The 18912-nt window shown below is 57.2% G+C and overlaps 2 protein-coding genes across 3 annotated transcripts in view; both read left to right on the forward strand.

Moving 5' to 3' along the window:
- LOC117873861 (1-phosphatidylinositol 4,5-bisphosphate phosphodiesterase gamma-1-like) overlaps nt 1–17591 on the forward strand; it is a 79699-nt gene extending 62108 nt beyond the window's left edge. For both annotated transcript variants that reach the window (XM_034763724.1, XM_034763725.1), the window contains 13 exons: nt 256–333; nt 1846–1949; nt 3468–3564; nt 4251–4317; nt 5742–5905; nt 6588–6684; nt 7141–7365; nt 8220–8368; nt 9738–9852; nt 10735–10896; nt 11613–11701; nt 13348–13532; nt 13890–17591. In XM_034763724.1, the coding sequence (XP_034619615.1) occupies nt 256–333; nt 1846–1949; nt 3468–3564; nt 4251–4317; nt 5742–5905; nt 6588–6684; nt 7141–7365; nt 8220–8368; nt 9738–9852; nt 10735–10896; nt 11613–11701; nt 13348–13532; nt 13890–13941 (1584 nt within the window). In that variant the 3' untranslated portion in view covers nt 13942–17591. The remainder of the gene's footprint in view (nt 1–255; nt 334–1845; nt 1950–3467; nt 3565–4250; nt 4318–5741; nt 5906–6587; nt 6685–7140; nt 7366–8219; nt 8369–9737; nt 9853–10734; nt 10897–11612; nt 11702–13347; nt 13533–13889) is intronic.
- Nucleotides 17592–18742: 1151 nt separating this feature from the next.
- LOC117871841 (ubiquitin carboxyl-terminal hydrolase CYLD-like) overlaps nt 18743–18912 on the forward strand; it is a 22986-nt gene continuing 22816 nt past the window's right edge. Inside the window, exon 1 of the mRNA XM_034759597.1 lies at nt 18743–18844. The gene's annotated coding sequence lies outside the window, so the exon portion shown is untranslated. The remainder of the gene's footprint in view (nt 18845–18912) is intronic.

An 18912-nucleotide genomic window follows, 5' to 3' on the forward strand; every position in this document is an offset into this window, starting at 1 on the left:
GATCTTTCTGTACTGACCCCAGTCGCCTGACATAGCCTCAGGGTACAAAAGGGAATGCCCCTATCCCATGACAGGAGGAGCTCCCAGCCCGCTGTCTAGCTCCATTAAGGATCGCTCGATTCAAATCTCCTCTTTTCTAGTGGGGATGTACACACGTCCCTTCCTCTGTCCCCACAAGCTGCCCCCCAGCAGAGGGGGAAGGCGGGAAGCTGTGGGTTTGCCTCCCATGTTACCGCTGCTGCCTGTCCTTTGCAGGAGCTGGACTATGGAGCCCTGTATGAAGTGCGAACCCCTCACTTCTACGTGGAGGCCAACAAGATGCCAATGGCCAGGGTAAGAGAGCATAGTCCGGAGAGTCGTCTGCGTGGCACAGGGAAGGTGGGAGGAGGGGGAGGGGGATTCACGTGCTGCCTGGGAACTGGGTGATACTTTGTTCCGACTTGCTGCCAGTTCAAGAAGTGTCTGGGACTCCCAGCAGTCACCCAGCCATCCTGGGAACTGCAGCCCGCGTATCCCGTCATTCTGTGCCCATGGCATCCACCCCTGGCTGTAGACCCAAGTGTCTGACACTCAGCGTTCACTTGAAAGAGTTACGTTGGATCCCTTCTCTGTCGGCGAGCCCTGCAGAGCTGGCGCGGCTCGGAGCGCGAGAGCAGGAGTCTCTTCGAGCTCACTCGCAGAACTGTTACAGGTTTCAGAGTAACAGCCGTGTTAGTCTGTATCCTCAAAAAGAAGAACAGGAGTACTTGTGGCACCTTAGAGACTAATAATAAATAATGCTCTAATAAATTTGTTAGTCTCTAAGGTGCCACAAGTACTCCAGAACTGTTACAGTAGCTGAGCTCCGATGGCAGAATCTTTAGTTGGTGATGCAGGGACCAGAAAGACCCAGCCTGACTCTCAGATCCCGGGCGGCATTTTCAGCACTAGTAGCTAGAAAAAACAGCTCTTTATTTATCAGCAGCTCAGGCTGGATCTGGTGTCAGTGAGAGAATAAACATGGAGACCCCCGGGGGCACTTATCGAATCACTTTTCAGGGCACCACTGCACCTTAAATTTCCCCTCCCAGCAAGTGAACTCTTGGGCCAAGACAAAACACGGGACGCGTTAGCCCAAAGGGAGCTCTGTTCTGGTTATATTCAAAACCATTTGGCAACCTTGAAAAGGAAATCGGACTTTCCTGCTGCCGTAGATGGCAGTTACACAGAGTCTGTGCGTTAGACCAGGAGACTGCAGTGAAGCTAAGTAAGAAGACCTGGAGATGTTTCGGAATCTCCCCTGCTCTCTTGGCAGCTCTGTAAGCCAGAGCGGTTGCCACCTTAGGGCCTGAATCTGCCTCCCATACTCCCTACGCAGTCCCAATGGGAACTGTGGCAAGTCAGGCCCTTGATGATTATCCCAACAAGGAGCATGGCCTGCTGACCTGTACCACGGCCGGCATGCCATCAGAGTGGCCGGCAGAGACTCCCGGCACCCACTCTGCCCACGCTCAGGCTTTGTCCCTCTCTTCCCCCAAAGCTGTCTGGAGAGACAGTGGAAAAACCTTTGACTTGCCCCTAGAAGCGCTGTGGAAATCTGCTGTTCTCTGTCTCCGCCAGCAGCACTGATGCTTCTGTCTGGACACAGGGGACTGGGTTGATAATATGGCTGCTTCCAGCTGCATTATCGCCCATCTAGTTTATCGACACTCATGATCTATATATTGAGAGAGTCCTCGGTTACCTGAGATCAAGGCCTGGGGAGCTACTTTATATTCCTTTGCAGTTTTTCTTCTGCAGCGTTCCCTCCCCGGGAATGCTGGCCTCGTAATGCTAAGGCTAGCGTGTCTCTGCTCTGCTCCCCAGTGTACGGTGAAGGCCCTCTACGATTACAAAGCCCAGCGGGAAGACGAGCTCTCGTTCTGCAAACAGGCCATCATCCACAACGTGGACAAGCAGGATGGAGGCTGGTGAGTTCTCCCTCCCGTCCGGTCAGGGGTCCACTCCTCTCCTGACACTGCCTGGCTGTCCGGGAGGAGGGGTCCCCTGACTAGAAAGGGCGTCCTTCTCAGATCGCGGTGGGGCCAGGGCATTGTGGAGTCAAGAAGAAAGGCCACGGCGCAGGATAACACGAGGTGTCTGATGTCGCTTTGTCTGATTGTTCTGGGGAGACGCTCCTCTCACAAGGACTTTCCTCTGCTCGTGAGCAGCTGGGTGTCTCCTTGTTGGCTCAGTCCTGGCCGGCTCACCACCCAAATTACTGACACTGGGGGCCTGTCGGGAGATCCCCCTTTTTCTCATGGGGGCCATCTGCGTCCTGCGGGGCTGGGCCCCGAGGAGGGGTTCTTTCACCAGAGCTGAAAGGACACCAGTCGTGCAACCCACATGCCACGAGCGGCCCCAGATGCTCTCTACCAGCTAGGTGGAGTCCTTCTTCCTACTTACCGTCCGGACATCTGATGGGACGCCTGATCCCTGACATGCCCAGTGCTCTGCCCAGTCAGGGACAGCCGTGCCATCTGCCTGCTGCGAACATCTTGTGGTGGAGCTACGCGGCCCTCGCTGGGAACGAGCTCCTCTGACTCCTTCGCTCCCCGCTGGCACAAACGCTAACGGGCAACGCTCCGGGCTGAGCAGTTCCCTGAGCCACCCTGCGGAGGGTGGTCCAGGGGAGGCCGGCCTGGGGCTTCCGCTCCACAGGCCCAGCACCCGTGACCCGGCACGTGCTGATTCAGCCTGAGGCTGAGGGTGTGTCTGTACTAGAAGGGATGCAGCAGCACAGCTGCGGTGCAGACACTTGCTCCAGCGATGGGAGGGGCTCTTCCCCTGCTGTCAGTAATCCCCCTCTCTGAGAGGCAGTAGCTAGGTCGGGAGAAGAATTCCTCCATCACCAGTTGGTGTCAGCGCTGGGGCTTAGGTCGGCCTCATTACACCACCCAGAGCGTGATGTTTTTCACAGCCCGGAGTGATGTACTTAAGCCGACCTACCTGTGTAGTGTAGGGCAGCCCTGAGAACCCACACTCATGTTAAATCTCTGCCCTTCTCTGCCCCCTCCTAAACGCTCGTTAAGACTCACAGCCTGGGTAGAAGTCATAGCAGATGGCAGAAGTGAGGCAGTCAGGGGAAGTGACTTGCCCAGGACACGCCAGCAGAACCAGCAATGGAACCCAGGAATCCTGACTCCCACATCCCTGCTCTAACCACGGGACAACTGGCCGGTTACCAGGCAACCAAACCCTCCAGCGGTTTCTGTGCCCTGGTCTATGCCCCAGGCTTCCTGCAGAGTGGAGCTCAGCAGACATCACCCCGGCTTCGGCGGCTGCTCCAGTTACAGGAATTGCATGCCCTGTGCGTGTTGCTGAGACATGTTTTAATGGCGCCTTTTCTGTTTCCCTGTTCCAGCTGTTCCCCTGACATTGCGTGCAGTGTCCACATCCCTAGTACCCCTGAGTCAGTGTGCTTGCCTTGTTCCTGTTACCCCTTCTAGGTGGCGGGGAGACTACGGGGGCAAGAAGCAGCTGTGGTTCCCAGCCAACTACGTGGAGGAGATCATGAACACGCTGGTACAGGAGCAGGACGAGGCTGTGAGTTTAGCCCCCTTGCTGGCTCCTTTCCCCACCTTCCACCACAATCGGAGGGACCCGTTCAGCTGTCCTGAACACCACTAACAGGCCGCTCCATTGCTAATAAGCCACAGGCACCAAACCTGGCCAGGTTGCCAACTTCCTTGGAGCCCAAGTGATGCTGAGAATTCTAACCACCCTCACCTTTAGTGTCGAGTAGGGGTCCAAGAAAACTACAGCTCCCAGCATGCAGTGCTCCATCCCAGCAGCCTTCTTTCCTTCTGAAGTTCATCTCACCACTCCAAACTGCAACCCCCAAATGATTCCTCTCCCGCCTTGGTGTCTCTCACCACCCGTCCGATACAGCCCTGTTTAAAACCTGGTTGACAAATGGGAGAAGTGGATTTCCCCACCTTTGCTTTACTCAAAAACAGCTGCAATGATTTTGCTCAAACTTAGGCAGGGTCTAGAGATCCATCCTGGAAAACCTCAGTCCAGAAAGCTGACTCTTCGGAGCAACTCAGACTAGAGGGTTAGATTGGAAACTCTCCTGACTACCGCTTTCCAGCCCCTCTGCTCGGTACTGCAAATACCGCAGGAGAAAGGCCGAGACTGTGGCCTGAAAGCAGAAAGCAGTGGTCTGTCTGTCTGTCTGTATTTCTCTTGGTAACTGGCCTTCCTCTGCCCCATCCCTTCCTCTCTTCCAGTCGGCAGAAAACAGCCCCCTGGGGAACTTCCTGAAAGGGTTCATTGATGTACCGTCCTGCCATGTAGGTGAGTGTCTGTAACTGTCGCCAGCGGAGTGAGAGGTTCTGGAATGTATCGTTTCGGGGGGAGAGGGGGAGGGTATTTAACCATGAGACACTGCTGGAGACAGAAGGCTCTTCTAACAGGAGCAGTGTTTGGAGTATTCACCTTCCGTATGGGGGCTACTCCTGCCTGGAGCACCTGGCTGGGTGATTCCTTCAGCTGCCCATCTGGAGGCAGTGCAGTCTAGTGGATAGAGCACCAGACTGGAACTCTGGAGAGCTGGGTTCTATTCCTGGCTCTGCACCTGGCTTGGGCAAGTCAGTTCACCTGCTCTGTGCCTCAGTTTCCCCATCTGTACAATGAGGATACTCACCTCCTTTGTAAAGTGCATGGAGAGCAATGGGTAGAATTTTCTATAGGAGCTGGGTATTATCATTATTATTAAATTCCCTCCTGGCTGGATTCCTACCTTGGATCCCGCGGTGTAGTGAGTTCTGGGGGGTTTCCCGTGAGCGGGGCTGCGGAGTACCGTGTAAAGTGATCCAAAGGGAGGTAGCAATGCCTTTACTGCGCCCCAAAGAGCAGGCCCCTGTCTCTCCAGAGTTTTGTAGCAGGCATCTCCGCAAAGGTCAGCGGTGACTTCCGAGCCCACGGCCAGCCCGTGCTCCCGTGTGACTGGCTGAGGCTCTCCCCGCTGTGGCCCTGCCCAAGGCCTGCAAGGGAGCTGCTATCTCGTGGCCCCCGTTTGTCCTAGAAATGGGGACTTAGAAGGAAGGGGACTCACAAGGAGAGGTGAAGCCGACAGTCAGTGCTGAGCACCCCAAGCCGTACGGAGAAGCTGAATCCACCCCAGAGGCAGATTTGCTAAATGGCCTTTACTACAGCTTAACTGGCCTGAGCTGAAGGCCCAGCCCATTCCCCTGGCAGCTCCCATCCCTTTCCTAGGCGGTAGATCCCAGCAAGTCGCCTCAGAGCTGTGGCCCTCTCAGGAGAACTGTCAGAGCTTTAGGAAGGCAGAGGACATTGAGGGAACTCAGGACCTCCTGAGACAGGCTGTGAGATACAGAGCCTCCCGTGTCCCTCCTGGCTTGGGGTGAATAAGAGGGAGGTCAGGCTAAGAGCCTTTCGCCCTCTTTCCTCCCCCAGTTTCCAATGGTGTGAGTGACGCCTCTAGGAGGTGAGTCAGGAATCATACCCTGCTTCAATGAGCTGGCCCAAGTGCGCTGGGTAGCGCAGGGCTGCACAGGGCGACAGAAGACCAGGTTTCACGCTAGGTTCTGACGCTCTGCCAGCGGTGATGGCGCGTCAGAGGAAGGAGCCGATCCCCACTCCACCCCCCAAGTGCAGCAGGTTGGAGAGCAGGTTGGAGACCCTGGAGGGGTCCTTCGCTCCACAGAGCTGTCCATTGGGAATCTCTCCAAGTAAAGCCCCCTCTGATGTCCTTATAGTTATCTCCAAAGACGGGAGGAGCTCCAAACCATTTGTCTTCACCATCCATTCCCAGCAGATGTCCCACCCGTCCCAGTCGCTGGACGTGGCTGCAGACACACAGGAGGAACTCAACGACTGGGTGGCCAAGATCCGAGAGGCCACACAGAACGCAGATGCCAGGGTGAGTGAAAGGAGCCGTGTGCTTTGAGTGTCGGTGGCGTTCATTGTCGCCATTAGAGTGACCCTAACAAATCTCCAGGCCAAGACCAATGTGCCTCACAAAGGTGGGGGCTGGGGCTCACTTTGGGGGGTGCCATGGCACCCAGGAAGGCAGAGTGTTCCCCACTCCCTGTCTGGGGGAGGTGCAGCACCACTCCCTCAGGCTCTAGCTTACCTTGACTCTTGGGTCCGAGATACAGTGAGCACTAAAGCTAAGGGGTAATGCCCACACTTTGCCCATTCGGGGATCCACTGGCAATTGAAGGGATCCATTAAATGAAGCAGGTTGTAGCCACCATCATCCCGAATGTGGAGGTGCAGCCCTTGAAAACTACAGTTCCCAGCATGCATTCCTCCAAAGCCATCTCAGTGGAAGGTTGCGTGGTTCATTATGGAGCACAGAATGCTGGGACCTGTAGTCTCCAGAGGATGCACCTCTGTCTGGAAGGGGAGCGTGAGCGTGGGCTGCATTGCAGGACTCAGTGGTTCCCCTGAAACATCCCTGCTGCAGGTGAGGACGTGGTGCCCAGCCCTCACAGACAGGCTCTGCCAGTCCGTTTGTGCGGGGCGTGTCGGTGGTTCATGTTTTTGTGGCCTCTCTGAGTTCTGGGCAGTGACCTGAGCACCTGCCTTTCCTTGTGCAGATGCAAGAGGGGAAGATCATGGAGCGGAGGAAGAAGATCGCCCTGGAGCTCTCCGAGCTGGTCGTTTACTGCCGCCCGGTGCCATTCGATGAAGAGAGTAAGGCCCCAGCTGCTGCTGCGTCACTGACTGAGCCCTCCGAGGGGTGTTGCCAGTGTGGATGGGAACCAAACAGGCCCTGGGAAGATCCTTCCCACCCATCCAAACAGCTGCTCCCTCCAGGCCCTGCCTGAGGCCACGGCCGTCCCGGCCAGCTCTGGTCCCCAACAGAACTGCCCAGCCCTAGCCCCCGCCTCTCCAGCCAGCCACCCCTCTCCACGCCAGGATTCAGAGCAGCCGAGCTCCATAGCAAGTGCAGTGGTAGTGGGCAGTGGGCCCCATGTGGAGACTGTCCCCTAAGCTCAGGCAGAGGAAAGCTCACGGTGGGCACTGCCAGCCTAGGGAACAACTGTCCTCAGTGGGCATCACTGATGTGCCAGGCTCCAGAGCACCCTGCTACCTCCCTAGCGAGGGCATCCGGTGGCCCCCCGCTGACCTGGCCCATTGTCCTTGCAGAGATCGGCACAGACAAGGCTTGCTATCGGGACATGTCCTCCTTCCCTGAGACCAAGGCCGAGAAGTACGCCAACCGCAGCAAGGGCAAGAAGTTCCTGCAGTACAACCGACGCCAGCTCAGCCGCGTCTACCCCAAGGGCCAGCGCCTGGACTCCTCCAACTACGACCCGCTGCCCATGTGGATCTGCGGCAGCCAGCTGGTGGCCCTCAACTTCCAGACCCCCGGTAACTCTCCAACCCTGTACCAGCGGGCACGGGGCAGTTCAGACACAGATCCACTCCTTTTCACATAGCGTGAGGTGCTTTGCCCAGCTAGCTTTGAATGTCCTGAGCAATGGGGCTCCCCTCTCTTCCCTGAGGAGACAATCCCACAGCTGAATGGCTTCCTTAAGGAAGACCCTGCAGTCATGTGACCAAGAGCCAGCCTGACCCAATTGCCAGCAACCCCAGGTGGTTCCGTCCACTGTATAGGCTGTTCCCACGCAAGGCTCAGAACGCACTGCAAGGCGCCATTTGTGGAGATCCCAGCACTGTCTCCCATCAGGGCACAAGGCACAGGTTTGCCTCTGTGTGACAGAAGTGGGGGGTTTAGCGCCCCCAACCAACAGCGCTGCCGGGGGCAGGGCCTTCTGCACCATGCCCTACATGCCTCCACACCGCACAGAAACCTCGTGCCTCTGCGCTGCCTCTGGCTCCACACGGCTTCTCCCCCAGCTCATTGGTCATTGCCACTTGGATTATTCCTCTGTCCCATTCTCCACGTGCTGATTGGTTTTTGAGGGGGGCATTTAGGGATATGGGGCAAAAATCTGTTGGATGATTTAGATGGGGATTGGTCCTGCTTTGAGCAGGGGGTTGGACTAGATGATCTCCTGAGGTCCCTTCCAACCCTGATATTCTATGATTCTATGTTTTTGTCCCTTTGAATGTTTCAGTGTCTCTCTCCGCATGCTGATTGGTTTTTGCCCCTTTGAACGTTCCGTTGTCTCTCGCCGTATGCTGATTGGTTTTTGCCCCTTTGAATGTTCCGTTGTCTCTCACCGTATGCTGATTGGTTGCTGCCTTTGGGCTTCTTCCAGATAAACCAATGCAGTTGAACCAGGCCCTGTTCATGCTGGGAGGCCGCAGCGGTTACGTCCTGCAGCCAGACATCATGAGGGACGACTTGTTTGACCCCTTTGACAAGAGCAGCCTGAAGATTGTGGAACCCATCACTGTGCAGCTCCAGGCAAGTGAGAGACCAGCCTAGGACTCGGGGGAGGGACCAAGAGACCCAAGTCCTGGGACCTGTCGCCTCAGGCCCATCAATCACTTAATGTCTGTCTCTTTCATATATTAATACCGTCGGCCAAATCCTCGTCTCCATCACACCCATAGAACCCCACTGCAGCCAGTGTGGCCGCATGGGGGTAACAGAGGGCAGTGTCGACACAGGCGATAATGACAGAGAGGCATATTTCACTGTGCAGTGACCCCTCCCAACTTCACAGGCAGGGAACTCAGAGCCTGCTCCAGAAACACGGGAAGGCCCTGTGCTTGAGCACAAAGAGAATCTCTGTTGCGTGTTAGCAGTATACAGCCTATGACACACAGCTGAGCAGTTCTGGTTCCATCCTGTAGAGGGCAATGCCCCCCCCATATATATACAGACTCTACTTCCCTGCTTGTGTGACCCTCCTTCCCCCTACACACATATACAGACTCTACTTCCTTGCTTGTGTGGGCCCCATACACACACACATGCACACACACACAGACTCTACTTCCCTGCTTGTGTGGGGCGAGCCATTTTTTATGATGAGTCAGTAAGATGGTGAATTCAGGATGCTAGTGGGCAGGGTGAGCAGCGTCTGGGACTAGGCCGGGAATCTTGTCAAGCCCCCCAGCTCCATGACTGAGTGTTTCTGCTGCCAAGAATGACAATCGGGGATAAGCAGCAAGCCCTGGGCCTGGGATGTGACAGATGCGGGATCACGTGGCAGTACAGGCAGGTGCTTAGACACCACTGTGATGAGCACGGTATAAAAACCTCTCTAGAATAGAATAGTGCGTGGTGCGGGGACACTGGAAAAACCCCTGAGGCCGGAGCAGGTGTGTGCTGCTCCCATCCCCTGGGAGTGTGCTGCCTGCCCCCTGCCAGTGCATTATGATTTAGGACACACAATGTCATAACTGCGCTGCCCCTGAGGACAGAATGGGGGATCCCTAGAGAGGAGGATCAGATCCTAAAGATGGACATTACAGAAACCCAGCACAGAGATTGAGTCAGAAATGAGGCGACTAGGAGCTAGGATCAGGAGTGGTGGAAGCTTCCTAAAAGTGTGGAGGGCGGCACTGGTGCCCAAACTGTGACCCCGCCCCCCATGCCACGAGGCCCCGCCCCACTACCGTCTCTTCCCCCTCAAGACCCTGTCTCCCATTTACTTCTCTCCATCCCCCTATCCCCGCTCTGTCTCTCACCCTTATGGCCGGTAAAATGTGATGGGGCCATGGCCCTCTGGCCCCCCCAGTTCCGGCCCCCTTGGCTGGGATTCTGCAGCAGTTCTAACATTGCAGTCTGCTCGTCTCTTCCCGGCATCTCCGCTTCCTCGCCCCAGATCCTAGGCGCCCGGCATCTCCCCAAGAACGGCAGGAGCATCGTGTGCCCCTTCGTGGAGGTGGAGGTCTGCGGCTCGGAGTTTGACAGCAGCAAGAACAAGACGGACGTCGTAGGTGAGGAGCTGGAGGGGAACAGGCATTGCAGAGAACAGAACTGGGCCCTCTCCTGTAGCCGAACAGAATGCTCCTAACAGGCTCATCCCCCACCTGGCCTGGGCAGACATTCAGCTGGTTCCCTGCATGGTTGGACTGTTCGTTAATTGCAGCATGAATACAAGGGGCCTGGCTTTGCTCTGCCACAGAATGCCCTGAGCCTCCTGCATGCCGTACACAGACCCCAGCTTGTCAGCCTCAGTGCTGGAGGCAGCAGGACCAGAACTCTTGCCCTGCAGCTCTCAGGGTATTGGAGGCCTGTGTGTTGGGGTGGCAAGGGGCAGCTCCCCCATGAATGGCCCCTCTGGAGCGGCTGTGCGGACCCCAGCAGTGTGACATAGCAATTGCCCTAATAAGGGGCTGTGAACCCTCAAGGCTGGAGAGGGCGTCTGTAAAAGGAGCCGTGTCAGCCCATAGTCTCTCAGTGCATCTGCCCTAAAACTGCTCCCCGTGGGAGAGGGTGGATCTACAGGGACAGCGGGACCCTAGAACAGGGGATCTGTCAGTAACATCGTTCTCCCCGGGAGCGGTCAGTAATGGAACCGATTCGCTCTTGAGCGAGTCCCATGCACTCCAGCAGGCAGCGGTGATGTGTCCATCCGAACTAGTGTACCCCTGTGTGGGTCTGACATCTGCCACAAGGGGGCGGTGACGGGTCCCTACAGACACACCACAGAGCCTGTCTCCAGCAAGGGCCAGTGGTATGTGTCCTTCACGCACACACCTGCACCGGCCAGCTCCTCTGCCTTGCCAGACAGTGGGCGCTCCCCTTTGTTCTCTGCCGCCGTGAGGCGTTCGGAGGCTTCTGTTTCTTGTGTGCTGACCTCCCCCCTTTTCCCCCAGCTGATAACGGCCTGAACCCCGTGTGGCTTTTCAAGCAGTTCGTCTTCGACATCAACAACCCTGAGTTTGCCTTCCTGCGCTTCGTGGTGTACGAGGAGGACATGTTCAGTGACCCCAACTTCCTGGCCCAGGCCACCTTCCCCGTCAAGGGCCTCAAAACAGGTACAGGCTGCCTGCCGCCAGGCCCTCCTCTCCGCGCTCCCTTCCCAAGGTAGGCCTGTCCCCAGAGCCAGCTCTGCATGGGGATTTCCTCACCCCAGGACCCTGCAGGCACCTCCCTGTTCAGCTGGCAGTGCCCGCCCCTCCCAACTCTGTCCTCACCAGCAACCCCCTGATGCCCCAAACCTGCCAGCTCCCTCCCTTCCCAAATGACTCTGTTGCTGTGAGATGGCAGGAAGGACAATGTGTGAGCTTTCCGGGTTTGCAGGGGAGTGTGCAAGAACATCTGCGTGCGCATGGGAGCGTGCATATGAGCAGGAGGCCGGTCCTGGCTGCTTGCATCTGTGCCCGGGCATGCTGGGAGGGCGGCGCGGGAGCTGAGAGGGAGGCCCGGGCGCGCTGGACGGGCGGCGCGAGAGCTGAGAGGGAGGCCCGGGCGCGCTGGGAGGGCGGCGCGGGAGCTGAGAGGGAGGCCCGGGCGCGCTGGGAGGGCGGTGCGGGAGCTGAGAGGGAGGCCCGGGCGCGCTGGACGGGCGGCGCGGGAGTTGAGAGGGAGGCCCGGGCGCGCTGGGAGGGCGGCGCGGGAGCTGAGAGGGAGGCCCGGGCGCGTTGGACGGGCGGCGCGGGAGCTGAGATGGAGGCCCGGGCATGCTGGGAGGGCAGTGAGCTGAGTTGGAGCCATGCTGACTGGGTTGTTATCACCTCGCTGCTGCCTGCAGGCTACCGGTCAGTGCCCCTGAAGAACAGCTACACTGAGGACCTGGAGCTCTCCTCCCTGCTCATCCACATTGAAATCATCAACGCCAAGGTGAGCGGCCTGTGACGCGACTCACCCCACCAGGAGCTGGCTGCCCCCAGCATCAGCTGGTGCCTTTAAGTCACTCGCCTCCTTTGGTCTTTAGCCAGCTCCCTAAACTCCCTTCTCACCCGGCCCCCAGCTCTGACTCCGAACAGCGCTGCAGAGCCAGCGCGCCCCTGCCCCGGGCCCAATGCCTTGCCCCGCAGAGCTGCCAGCCCAGAAGGAAGGGACTGGCTAGGAGAACTGAAGGTAGTGATGTCTGCACCATAGGGACCCTTCCCCTGCTGACAGGCCTTGAGAGCTCAGGGCACTGCTGGGCATCTGAGCAGCCCACGCCAGCTGACTGAAGACGAAGCTTAAACAGCCAAGGCAGGGACAGCCTATAGCATTCAGCAGGGAAGCCTCATCTTTCCTACAAAGGTGTGGGCCATGGAGACCACAAGTCCCAGCATGCAATGCAGCTTCTGACTCAGGTCCCCTAGGAACTCTGCATGCTGGGATCTGTAGTCTTCAGAGGCTGCACTGCTATCACGATGTGAGTGTGGTGGGTGCCAGCTGAACATGGCTGCTGGTGAGGTGCCCACAGGGCCTGTAGCTGGACAACGGAGGGGTGCCCTGATCGAGGGCCTAGGCCAGGGGTTCTCAAACTTCATTGCACCACGACCCCCTTCTGACAACAAAAATTACTACACGACCCCAGGAGGGGGACCGAAGCCTGAGCCCAGCTGAACCCCCCTGCTGTGGGCGGCGGGAAGCCAAAGACCAAGCCTCACTGCCCTGGGTGGGACGAAAGCCGAAGCCCAAGGGCTTCAGCCCTAGGATGGGGCCTGTAACCTGAGCCCCGCCACCCAGGACTGAAGCCCTCGGGCTTTGGCTTTTGCCCTGGGCAGTGGGACTCGGACTTCGGCACCAGGCCCTCTCAAATCTAAGCCAGCCCAGGCAACCCCATTAAAATGGGGTCGCGACCCACAATTTGAGAACCGCCAGCCTAGGCACTAAGGAGCACTCACACTTCACTAGTTGGATATACCCCTTGTGGCTTGGTACTGCTCACTCACCAGCTGCAGAGGGCGCTGCGGAGCAGTGTGAGGCACTTTCACTCCCACCTGGGAGCTGAGCCGTCTGCATTCCTCACTGCTGCCAGCCAGTCGGGCTCAGCTGTCCTGGGCAGCTGGAAGGTCCCCAGGGGAGAGTGTCACATAGTGGTTAGAGGAGCTGGGTTCTGCTTGCTGCTTGGCCACTCACTTACTGTGTGGCCTTGGACAAGGCCCTTCCGCTCTCTGCCTCAGTTCCCCCATCTGTGAAACAGGGAGAATCGTTCAAATGCTGTCCTGGCTCACAGGGTGGGCTGTGAGGGTTAATTAAAGCATTGGGTTAATTGACTGGGAAGGGGTCTGCATGTCACTAAATGATGGGGCAGTTTGGGACGTGGATCCCTATTAGAAACTATGCTGAGGCTGGCAAACTCATGCCACTTGTGATCGAAAATGATTCTGAAGCCAGCTGTCTAGCTCCGGAGGGCTAGTGGACTCCTGGCTCCTGGGCTACCCAGAGCCGCAGCCTCTCTTTGCCTCACGCGAGTGTGTTTCTCAAGGTGGGGCAGGCCGGTTTCTCAGCTCCCGACATGCCTCTCTCTGTGCGTCTCCTTGTTGCAGGAAGAAGACGAGGAGAACCTGTACTCCTCCATCCAGCAGCTGCGTGACCGAGCCAGCGAACTCTCCAACCGGGTCTCGAGCTTTGAACACAGCAACAACTGTGACTTGCGCCACCAGCAGTGGCTGGATGAGCTGCGGGCGGCCAAGGAGCGGCTGATGGAGCTGACCGAAGTGCGCAACAGGAAGTGAGTCCCGACCTCATGTAGATAAACCCCATCCACCCACCCACCCCGGGGCACTGGGATAGAACCCAACTACTTCAGCATCAAAAACACAGGCTGCTGCCCCCACAGCTAAAGGAGCGCTCCCTTAGCGATAGTAATAGTAGGTCCTTTATCCACTCTGTAGACCAGCCACTGGAGGGCAATGTGATTACACATGCACTCCTCCCTCTGCTAAGACAAGCATAACTGTCCTCTCATGCAGTGACAAATTCCAATTCCTTAGGGAGCAGCTGTGAAGCCTGCAGACATCTGCTGTCTGCTCCCAGGGGGCCATGGCTAACTGTCCAAAGCCATGTTACACATTCTTTCCCCCTCCAGGTTGATGGAGAAAAAGAAGAGAGATCGACAGATGGCCAACAAGCACAACTGAGCCAGCCGCGGGGCTCTCCCAGCTGGGGCCCTCTGCTGGGGAGCCTGGAAATTCTTGCCTGCAGGAGATCTGGCTGCTGCTACCAGCCATCCCCCCAACAGTCCACTTTTCCAGCTGGCTGGTTGCTATAACCCTGCATCAGTCAGCTGCTCTGGGGGAAGAGACATTGGCTGCTAGAACTGCAGCACTTGCAGGACCTGGAGAGCACTAGAGGTGGTTCTGAAGATGGGAGCGCAGAGCTGTGGTAGCACCTTTCCTGTTGTCATAACCAAGCTTTTCAAGGAGATGGAAAAGGGGTTACGTGCCAGGACACGCAATGCCTCTCAAGAGGATTCGAGCAGCTACCCGGGGCAGGGGTTCCCATCAGCTCCCTTATCCCCAGTCAGTCTGATCTGCTTCAACATCTGTTTAAAAAAAAAAATTTCACCACCATGAGACTTCCGAAGGGGGGGAGGGGAGAGGGACATCTCAAGAGCTGTAGGTTCAAATCCTTCCGTAGGTCACCAGTCTGTGTGTGTTTGCGTGGGGTCCCTAGATGACATTTCTCTGCAGTACAAAACCACTGCACGCCCAGGGGCCCTGGGAGGGCCAAGGGGAGCAGGGGTGACTGCAGAGCAGGATTGAGGGGCATCGGCCGAGCTGTACATGGCCCGGGGGGCTGCAGGTTATAATGGAGGGACATCGGCAGAGTGGTGTGTGGAGCCCCTTGGGTTGGATAGCAGGAGGTGTGTGCTCTGCCTGGCTGTCGCCCCTCACAAGGGTTAGAGGAAACCCTGCCCCCTATTTATTTATTTATTGGGAGGCTGGGGCTTGATCCCTTGCTCTGCGGCCCTTTAGAGTTGGGGTGACACTTGCTGATGTGTTGCAGCTCCCCCTGTGCCTGCAGGCCCTGGGGAGCTGCTGTGCCCCCAAGGCTTCTGCTCTGCAATGAGCGAAACGGCTCTGAATTGCCCTGCAGACATTTCCAAGGGGCAGCCAAAGGCTACTACCAGTCAACCGGACATGCTGGGGGGCAGAGGCCTCAGTGCATCACTGGGAGCCTCAGGTTGAATGGCCAAGAGCGGGAGCCACACAGCTGTGGGGGGCTTCCCAGCCCTGCACCAGTAAGACAGGCACATGCCCATTCCCCCTTGCTGGAGTTCGTAGTGCTCAGAGAGAATCATTCCCTCCTCCTGGAGCAGATCAGAGCCTGGGCAGCTGCCCGGCCCCAGGCTGGCGAGTGGAGCTCCTGGCTCTGCCTTGCCTTGTGCCGCTGAGGTCGGGGTGTTCTTGGCATTGCCACTGAAAGGGCTTTTCACCTGTGCGTTACACGCTGCCCATCACCTCGTTAGCTCGAAGGATGCAGGGAACCGGGATGAGGAATCGGTGGACTGAGAACCAGCTGCACTCTGCACGTAGCTAGGGCTCTCCATCGCCCCAGTGCCGGACAGCTCCACAGCCCCCGGCAGGGAGGCGAGTCAGGATCGTTCGCCCCACTGGACCAACCAAGAAACCGAGGCACAGAGAAGGGAAAGGGGCATGCAACAAGCGACTGGCTTCAGACCCAGGCGTCCGACCGATTGTGCTGCCACCCTGCACCTTTGACCTGAGAAAGGACTATCAGCCGGCGCCACAGACAGGAGCCCGGCTCACTCAGACCCACTTCTGAGCCCCTGCCCAGAGCAGGAACACAGGCTGTCCCGCCCTTCGGGTGTCACATACTAACAGCTGGGATCTCCAGCCAGTATGGATGAGACGCTCGCTGAGCCAGTGCTGAGGTCTCCAGGCCATTTAGCGGCACAGGGAAGATTTAGACCCAGGAACTGTGCTGGGATCTCGAGAAATAGCTGAGATTTCTTTTTTCAATGTGTGTATAAACTACGGGGAGAGGTCTGTGACTAGCCTCGGTATCAGGGCATGTGGAAATGATGCACTGTCCCCTTAGAGACCTCACAGAATGAAGAAGTGGGGTCAGGCCTGGGCAGAGCTCCACCTGCACGCTGCAGGGGCGGGGGACAGTCGCCTTTTAGCGCAGATGTAAAACCAAGGCCCTGACCACCCGCAGTTAGTAAGTGCCCTGGGCATGTTCCTTTGGTGTTGTTATTACGAATCCCATTTGTGGGGCCGTAAATAGAGGGCGGAAGAGGAGGGTTGACCTGACACCAACCCCCTTCCTCACAGGACTGACAATCTAAACTCAGGTGACAGACCATAAACAGGACCCAGTCACTGGAGCTTGCAGGCCACATCTGGGGAACGTGGAGGCAAAGGGAGCTCGGCCTATGATCGTGGGGAGGTTGTTCCAAGCATGTGGCGCAGGATGGAAGAAAGTAGGAGATGGGGGTGAACAATGGCAGGAGGAGGGTAGGCACGAAACTCCAGCTCAGGTAACTACATTCTGCCAATCTAGCATGCCCAGCGCAGTTACAGTCAGAGAGTTTATCCTTGCTCGCCCTTCTTTAAACACTGTTGTGTGGTGTTGCTGTGTGCTGTTAAACAGCTGCCACATCCCACCCCAGAGCTGGCTGCATTTCAGGGATCACTCTATAGAGCACTTTGGGATCCTTCAGGATGAAATGTGCTATATTATTATTATTGTTATTTTATTTGTATGACAATAGCTGATATCAGGGCTGCATTGTGCTAGGTGCTGCACAAACACATAGTTACAGGCAGTCCCTACCCCTAAGAACTTATTAAAGAGACACAGCAGGCAAAAGGTGGGAGGGGACACTGAGGCACAAAGTGGTGAAGTGACTTACCCAAGATCACCCAGCAGGTCAGTGGCAGAGCTGACCATAGACACCAGTCTCCTGAGTCCCTCCCGCTGGTGGTGCAATCCACTTTGCCATACTGCTACAGAAGGGAGCTGGGAAGAAACCAAACGCCTGGCGGAGATTCCCCTGCCCTCCCAGCTGCTGCAGATCCCTGCCATTTCATCGCTCCTACATAAATCCCTTCTTTTTAAAAACAGTACCTCTGATCTGAGAGCAGTGAAGGGGCAAGTGAAACCCCTTCCGAGGAATCCCAGACAGAGCTCAGCCTTCCAGAGCCCCAGTGGGATAAATAAAAGGAGGAGAGCAGGAAACCACTTTGGATTCATGCCTGTGTTGTGAGGGGTTGTCCAACCTCTCAGCTCCAAAAATCAGCATCTCAGGTCCACCCAGCTCTGGGATTGTTGCGAATGTAACATAATAAGGGGGGGATGCCAGGAAAATGCCTGAGGTGCCTCAGTGGGCCAGATGCAGCCTGGGTGTAAGCATTGAAGCCAGTGGAGTTGTGCCCACCTAACCATGGCTGAATCTGACTCAATATTTGTTTTGGACCCATGTGGATGAGAAGGGGGGAAGCCGGATTCTGGTTTCCCTCCCCTGTTATATAGGAGGTGCACAGTTGTACGTCAGCCCCTGGAAAGTGCTAGGAGACGCTGGCACCGGGGCAGGTACTGACGTTTCCAAGAGTGGCTAATAAAAGAAGCACAAGGGAACCAGCAGCTGGAAGACTGGTCTTTGCAGCAGCTTCAGGCAGGCATCGGGTCAGGATGTTATTGTAGGTCTCATGCAGGAGGATAAGGTGTATCGATGGGGGATCAGGCGTCCTGCTGGTGTCACTGCAGGGAGATCTGTGAATTCTTTGTATGAAAATAAATCTATTTAGCCAATATTTATACACACAGGTGTTGGTCTTGTTTTCTGTCTGTGCATTCCCCACTCACCCCAGAGACCTCTACAGTCTCTGTCCGCTAGCTGTCAATTCTGGATTCAAAGCAGGACATTGGCCAAATGCAGCCCATCATTTCCCTCATCTGTAAGGAAAAGGGGCAGCTCCAGGAGCCAACACATTGCAGTGCTCCAGGTTAAAATCCCATCCCAGCAGACGGGTTGCTCAGACTGAGAGAAAGGTGTCTTGGCTCTGTTCCTGGCCCCTGTGGGGATTCAATTAACAAGCTGCTTACCCTCCTCTTCTACGTTATTAATGCAACTGCACGAGTCCCACTAGGCACAACCCCTGACCCTGAAGAGAAGTGGAGACAGGAAAGAAATAGAGATAAAGGATAGAGAAAAGGACTATAGTGAACACAGACACTGAGAAAGATTCACTCCTCAGACCCCATCCCATCCTCATACATCATTTTCCATGGGTGCCCCGTGCTCTCCCCACTCGTCTAAAAACCCTGGGGAAAACATTGCAGTGATGGTCAGCTCCTCACCCAGCCCCTGGCTCCCTGGCCTGGGTTTGAGTGTGCTTGGGCTGCTCATGTGTCCCTGCAAACCAGGAATGACTCTGTTTGCAGGGCCTCTCGCTGTGTGTCCATGCTGGGGTTTGCACATTTTGTTCCATAAACCTCAGCAGACTGGCCACCTGAAGGAGTCCCCATGTGGCTGAGCCAGTGGCATGGGCCCCCGTCCCTTCGCAGCCAGACACCCACCAGGCCTGGGCAGCATGTGCACCCGCCACCCAGGTGCAGGAATCCCACCCATGGGGTGCCTCAGACTCGGGTGGCGCCTTGCTGCTGGGGAGGGCCATGGCCCTGGAGCACAAGGCAGCAGCGGACGGATGCTCACACCCAGCCCCACCCCATTCCCACCCAGGAGGCCTGGTGGGGACTCCCCCTCAGGAGCAGCAGTGGAGGGGCTATGATACACAGCAAGTCCCCCCGCAAGAGGCGGGGTCAGCTTGCCCTGTGCCCTGTCCTCCCTCCCGCCTCTCATAGGACAGCCGCGTTCGCAACGTCCCTCCCCCTCATCCCGATTGGACTGTTCGGTTCTGCCCCGCGGGCTCTGCGCCCGGCCCGAGAGGGGGCGCTGTGCGGGGAGAGAGCGGCCGCCGCTCTGTCCCGCTCCTCCCCGGACTCTATGGTGCCCCCCCCCCCCGACACGGAAGCGCCTTGGCTGCGCGAGGCCCCGGCGCCCGGGCGCGGGAGGTGAGAGGCGGCGGCGGGTCCCGGCCGGGCCCCAGGGTCCCCGTCTCGAGCGGGAAGCGCCCCCCCCC

This window comes from Trachemys scripta, chromosome 2 (genome assembly GCF_013100865.1).
Source record: "Trachemys scripta elegans isolate TJP31775 chromosome 2, CAS_Tse_1.0, whole genome shotgun sequence".
NCBI lineage: Eukaryota > Metazoa > Chordata > Testudines > Emydidae > Trachemys > Trachemys scripta.